The 6656-nt window shown below is 40.7% G+C and overlaps 1 protein-coding gene across 1 annotated transcript in view; it reads left to right on the top strand.

Moving 5' to 3' along the window:
* LOC114626694 (serine protease inhibitor Kazal-type 10-like) overlaps window positions 1-3710 on the top strand; it is an 11123-nt gene extending 7413 nt beyond the window's left edge. The window contains exons 5-7 of the mRNA XM_028774171.1: window positions 564-601; window positions 2558-2673; window positions 3665-3710. Of these exons, the coding sequence (XP_028630004.1) occupies window positions 564-601; window positions 2558-2673; window positions 3665-3710 (200 nt within the window). The remainder of the gene's footprint in view (window positions 1-563; window positions 602-2557; window positions 2674-3664) is intronic.
* Window positions 3711-6656: the final 2946 nt, after the last annotated feature.

Raw genomic sequence — 6656 nt, 5'->3', positions numbered from 1 at the left:
AGTGTTTCAGTGTTGTTGGATGCAGTGTATGAGATACACACATACAGCATCTTCTAAATCTGGTGCTCTTTGACATTATCACTTGTTTGTCAGCTGAGTTCTGTAAGCCCAGGTCTGGGCTTAGAGAGAAAACACATGGGTTCTTCCACTGGCAAATCCCAAATTTCAGAATAAATAAAGGGACTGTGAAAGATTAGACCTAAGATACTACATTTTAGTAATTCAATGTTAATCAGTTTTTCTGCATGTCTTTTATCCAAGGCAAACTAAGTGGCTTTGCTACAAGGCATTGTTTCTCTATGCTACTTCACATGTAAGGCAAACTGTAGTATCTTTCAAAGGAGAGTTTTAGAAATTAGTAAACAAGGGACATTTCCAGATTTGAAATCCCTCTACAAATGCACTCTTCCTCTACTTCCACAAATACTCACCTCCTCACATCGAAAGGTCATGGTGTAATCAATTTGCACAGGTTACTTTAGCTAAGAACTGTGAGCACTTCACACTGAAGACTGTGCTTCCCCGTTTGTACTCTTGACATTTCTTCTATTTGCTGGTTTCAGAGACTACTTTCGCATTTTCCAAAGAAGTTCATTGTAAGGTAAGTTAACACTAATTACTCTGGCAGCTTTGGAGGAACCAGAGGTGTTGAGGATACCATGAGAACAAGGTCCACAGAATACAACTAAGCAGGGATCATAGGGTTTCAGAGAGACTAGAGAGGCCATCACTGAGCTCATAAAGGCCTACACTACTAGGTCCTCTGCGTGTATATTATGGTTGTTAGCTTGATGTTTTGTGGGACTCCAAATGGTAAAAATGGAGTGTCTCTGACTCTTACTTTCATCTGCTCTTGGGATCTTTTCCTCCTCCTGGGTTTCATTGTACAGCTTTGCTATGAAGGTTTATACCTAGCCTTATGGTTAACTTGTGCTGTATTCAGTTGATATCCTCAAGGGGGCTTCTCTTTTCTGAAGGGAAATGGGAGAGAAGTGGATCTGGGGAAGAGGGAAGTGGAGAACTGAGAAGAGTAGAGGGAGGGGAAACTGCAAATATATTTTTTAATAAAAGAATAAATCCATTAATTAATTAATTAAAGGTAAACTGTTAGCTATTTTATATGTAATTTTTAATGTCAAATACCAAGAGAAAATCTATAATAGAACAGACCTGGAAAAAAATTAAAACCAAACAAAAGCACGTATGTCATTATCATTACATGAAGGTCAAGAATACCTTGCCAGAGGCTGGAGAGGTAACCCAGAGATTAAGAGCACTTACCATTACTTTTGCAAACAAACCATATTTGGTGCCCAGGACCCACATGACAGCTTAAAGCTATCTGTAACTCCAGTTCCATGGGATTAACTACCTTTTCTGACCTCCATGGGCTCTTGCACATGTGTGGCACACATATATATGCCCAGGCACTCACACATAGACACATACAGTCACACACACACATAAACAATAATAGTCTTGCCAACACTATACAAAGTGTTTAGCATTATTCAAAAATGTCATTAGTGGACAGAATCCTTATTATATACAAGTATCTAATATATTTTAAAATATATTTAAAGTAGAATTGTTTGTTCTAAAAAGGAAAGAAGATTGAAAGTAATTGAATAATCTCCTTAAGGGTGGATTAATCAGGATTTTTTTTAAGTATCAACACACTATAATGTTATATAAACGTGAAGAAGAACTGGAGTCCTATACAACTGGGTAGATAAAAGTTACAGGAAGTTCAAAAGGCAAACTCACCAGGAAATACACACTATTGCCTATTTCTGTAAGTCATCAATACTCTCATGATTTGCATCTGTATGCGACCTGACACATCTATATAAAGGCTCACACATATGAGTGTCATGTGTCTGTCACGCATGGTTCAGAAGGACAAGAGACTGAAGGATAAGTGATTAGATGGCTTTGAAAAATTGGGTTTATTAAAAAAATATATATCAAGGGGCTGGAGAGATGGCTCAGCGGTTAAGAGCACTGACTGCTCTTTCAAAGGTCCTGAGTTCAATTCCCAGCAACCACATGGTGGCTCACAACCATCTGATCTAATGCCCTCTTCTGGTGTGTTTGAAGACAGCAACAGTGTACTCACATACATGAAATAAATAAATAAATAAATAAATAAATAAATAAATCTTAAAAAATATATCAAAAATACAATATATTTGGTCTGGTAAGATTGCTCTGTGGATAAAGGTGCCTGCCACCCAGCCTGATGATCTGAGTGCAGTCTCCAGGGCCCATGTGGTAGAAAGACTCCTGCAAGTTGTCTTCTGACCCCTACATGAACGTTGTGGCATGCACACACATACATGCACACGCAGCCACCCACATGCCTGTGCACACATGTGCACACATACACAAAGTAAATAAGTGTGATTATATAAATGTATAACATACTTGTGTTTGGGTACCTCGATGTTTATATTTAAATCTTAATATTCAACTATTCTGCTGTGCATCTCCTCCCATCCCCCCCCACAAAGATCACTATGTGATAAATCTTGTATCGTCTCTTTATATCTGACAGCCAGACTGCAATAAGTACAAACCATTCCCAAATAAGTGTACCAGAGAAAGGAATCCAGTCTGTGGGACTAATGGACACACTTACAGCAACGAATGTGTTTTCTGCAATGCGAAGATGTAAGTGCACCTTACTAAAAGTTGGCTTTTCCTAGAAGGCCAAGATAGAAAACCCTTCGGATAACCCGGACCTAGCATAAACAAACAGTAAACTTCGTTACTACTAAAGCCATACAAACTCACTTGCACCTTCTCTTTAATTGCTCATTTGCAGAACCTGCTAAATGTATCTCTGGTTAATTGAAATGAATTATTCTGAACTACTAGCAGCACAGTGGTAAACAAGATAACATAATTCGAAACGTGGATGCTGAACAGTAATGACCCTGTTGCGCAAGCAGAATACTCAAAGTATAGAACTCAGCAATCCATCACAATTGAGTCCACTCCCACCTCCCCACCCTCGAATTCCCCCAAACTGGGGCATCCAGCCTTCATGGGCCTCCTCTCCTACCTATGCCTGACAAGGCCATCCTCCCCTACATATGGTTGGTTGGTATTGTTGCTCTCCCCATGGGGCCACAAACCCCTTCAGCTCCTTCAGTCTTCTCTCTAACTCCTCCATTGGGAACTCCTTGATCAGTTCAATGGTTAGCTGTGAGCATCCACCTCTGTAGATGCCAGACTCTGGCAGAGCCTCTCAGGAGACAGCATTTTCAAGCTCCTGTCAGCATGCACTTCCTGGAATTCACATCAGTGTCTGCCTTTGGTGACTGCACATGGGATGGATATCCAGGTGGAACAGGCCCCAGATGGCCCCTCCTTCAGTTCCTATCCCACACTTTGTCTCCATATTTGCTCCCATGAGTATTTTGTTACTCCTTCTAAGAAGGCCCGAAGTACCCACACTTTGGTCTTCCTTCTTCATGAGCTTCATGTGGTTTGTGAGTTGTATCCTGGGTATTGTGAGCTTTTGGGCTAATATCAACTTATCAGTGAGTGCATACCATGTGTGTTCTTTTGTGATTGGGTTACTTCACTCAGGATGATATTTTCTAGTTTCATCCATTTGCCTAAGAATTTCATGAATTCATTGTTCTTTTTTTTTCAGAGCTTCTAAAGATAAAATTAATTATCGGCATCATGGTCCTTGCTGAGTTTTGCATCAGTTACACAGTGTTTAGGGTCCCGTGATTCTTCTCCTTAGTGATGGATCCTGCAATCAAGTAGAACGTTCTCAATCGATGCTTAAACTTCCTAGACAGCAAGTGAAGCCTTCTATGGGCCATAAAGTGCAATACAGGATACTGAAAGAATTTCTTCAACCTGTGATGGAGGGGTCTTATTTTAATCATTTTATGTTAGTGTCAAAAATTGCTGTCTTAATTTTGTGTTTGATAAAACTCTGTGGTTTGTAACCATAAATGTTTCATTCAATAAAATGTTAAATAAATTTTATCCTAAGTATCCTTTATCTTAGAGGCAGATGGTTAAGTCTTAGAGGGAGATGCTTAAGGTAAAGGAACACTTTCAGTAATTATAATTTGTTGATGCAAAAAACCCCACAGTTCTCACCTTGAAAAATAGGAGACAATTTGGGGGGACATTTGGGGTAACTGTGAAATAGATTTAGGTTACCCTACAGTCTATGTTTCAATATGGAAGCAGCTTTATAAAGTTTATATTCTTACAGAACAAAGAAAGTCATAAATCAAGGCCAGTTTAAAATATATTATTGGGTACACCAGAGAGACAATGATAGCAAAATGGGAGACACTTTTCCATAGGCCTTTGTGGTGATGTGAGTGCCAAAGGCCTCATAGGCTCATATGTTTGAATTATTTGTCCCCAGTTGGTGGAACATTTAAGGAAGGATTAGGAGCCTTGTTGGAGGAGGTATGTCACATGGGGTGGGCTTTAAGATTTCAAAAGTCTACACCCTTCCATTCTCATTAGCTTCCTTCCCCCACCTCTGTCTTTTCCTTTCTATCTACCTAACTCTTGTGGGTCAGAGTAAGCTCTCAGATTCTGCTCTACCACCAAATCTGCCAGCTGCCATGCTCCCTGTGCCACTACAATGGTCACAGATGCTTCCTCTGAAATTATAAGCAAGGCTCCAAGTTCCACGCTTCCTTTTACAAGTTGCCTTGGTCATGCTGTTTTGTCGTAGCAAGAAAAGAGAGTAACTAAGAAAACCTCAGATTCTGTCTGGTGACATTCTTAGTTTTTGTGCTGGTCAAGGCTAGTAGTTGGTTAACAGACTTAAAAGATTAGTCACTGGATGTTACTTCTGGAACAGATGTAGACAAGAAATGGTTGGATATTGCAGAGACGAAAGCTTGCATGATATGAGGTAACTAGCCCCTGGACATATAGCAGTTCAGTCTCTCCACACCACTGTTTTAGTCAGTTAATTGGTATTGTAGAGACAGCTTCTTTCCTGGAAATATGGCTCACAAATTCAGGAAGCATTTCACAGAAGAACAAATAAAATATGATGTGAGTATTCATCATAAGCACAGATCGAGAACTTCCTTTATAACTAATCTGAACAGCTAGTGAGATACTTGAAAACATGAATTCTAGTAAGTACCTCTTGGTTACAGTGAGAGCCTAGGAGTTGAATAGATTCCTGACAGACAGACAGACAGGCAGGGAAGACAGGCTCTGTGTGGTATCATGGACCATTCTCTTAAACATCTAATATGGCCATCTTCCTGATTCTCTTCCTTTTTCAAGGCAAAGACTTGGTGAGCTTTATCTCCTACTAGGAGGAACTTTGTAGGCCTTTCTTGGGTGTAGCTTCTGTGGTAAGAACCAATCAGCTTCCCTTACTTTGTCTGATTACCCAAACTGTCCCCTACATTCCATGACAGCACAAATCAGCCAATTCTGAGGAATTAAGGAAGCCCACTGCATGGCCAAACAAATATTGGCTTTTTCAAAAACACTAGGACACCATCTTAGGTCCCTCTCCACCTGGTGCAATATGCATTTTTTGTGTCCTGTGCTGTACATTTGTATTTCTGCTTTCATTAAAATCTGGGTAGGTGCTGAAACCATTCTTTTCCTGCCTTTTTATTCTTTAAATCAGTAAAGAAAAAGACTCTGTTCCTAGGCAACCCCACCATGACACAGTCAGTTTGGAGCCCATTCTAGGATGGATACAAGGTCAGTCTTTGCCAAGAGAAACAACCAAGGATTTTGGAGAGTACCTTGTGAACTTCCAGGGCCCTTCCAATATCTTGGAGTGTGGGGAAAGGAGGTGGTGATGGGTGAACTCTAGGCTAATGTTTTTGTTTCTTCTTTCTATGAAAGACTAGCAAGAAAATACCTCTCCCCAAACCCTGTTGGGCCTTTTCTTCTAGTTCTGATACCTGTGGAGTGGAGAGCCAAAGAATTCTTTCAGACAGTCCTTGATGGCAGCCTGGTCCCATCGGCTCAAATTGATGACTTCCTGCAGTTAGTTCCTGAACTCTGGCTTCAGAAGCCAGAGACTGCATAAATTTACTCCAAAGAAGATAGAATTTTACTCTTTTATCCTAGGAATCATAATCTTTTGGGGGTATTTCAATATTCCTTCTCTCTTTTTACTTCAGTAGTTTGTATAAAAAAGAAAGGGATCCCTAAAAAGTTAGTTAAGAACATGCAAAAGTTCTTTAAGCAAGTTAAGACGTTTAGTGATATTAATGCAGTTTGATATCCCTATTAAAAATTTCTGAACACAGACCCCTGGTTCATGCTGCGGTTCAGTCACACTGACCCAGATGCTGGAAGGAGACATGCCTCAGGTCAAGGGTTGGAGGGCCAGGAAGACGAATTGCCTGCATCTAGAGGAGTGTGGGGGTGGGGGCAGCTCCTTTTCTTAGAAGTTCAGTGGGAGATAACATTGCCTAAGAGGGCATTGGGTCAGCATTCTTTTTTTTTTTTTCCCGGTTTTTCGAGACAGGGTTTCTCTGTGTAGCCCTGGCTGTCCTGGAACTCACTCTGTAGACCAGGCTGGCCTCAAACTCAGAAATCCATCTGCCTCTGCCTCCCAAGTGCTGGGATTAAAGGTGTGCGCCACCACTGCCCGACCTGGGTCAGCATTCTTTAAGGACTCC

This window comes from Grammomys surdaster, unplaced genomic scaffold (assembly GCF_004785775.1).
Source record: "Grammomys surdaster isolate TR1022 unplaced genomic scaffold, NIH_TR_1.0 239, whole genome shotgun sequence".
Taxonomy (NCBI): Eukaryota; Metazoa; Chordata; class Mammalia; order Rodentia; family Muridae; genus Grammomys; species Grammomys surdaster.
Note: the sequence above shows the minus strand (reverse complement) of the source record. Positions and strands in the feature narration are given on the sequence as shown.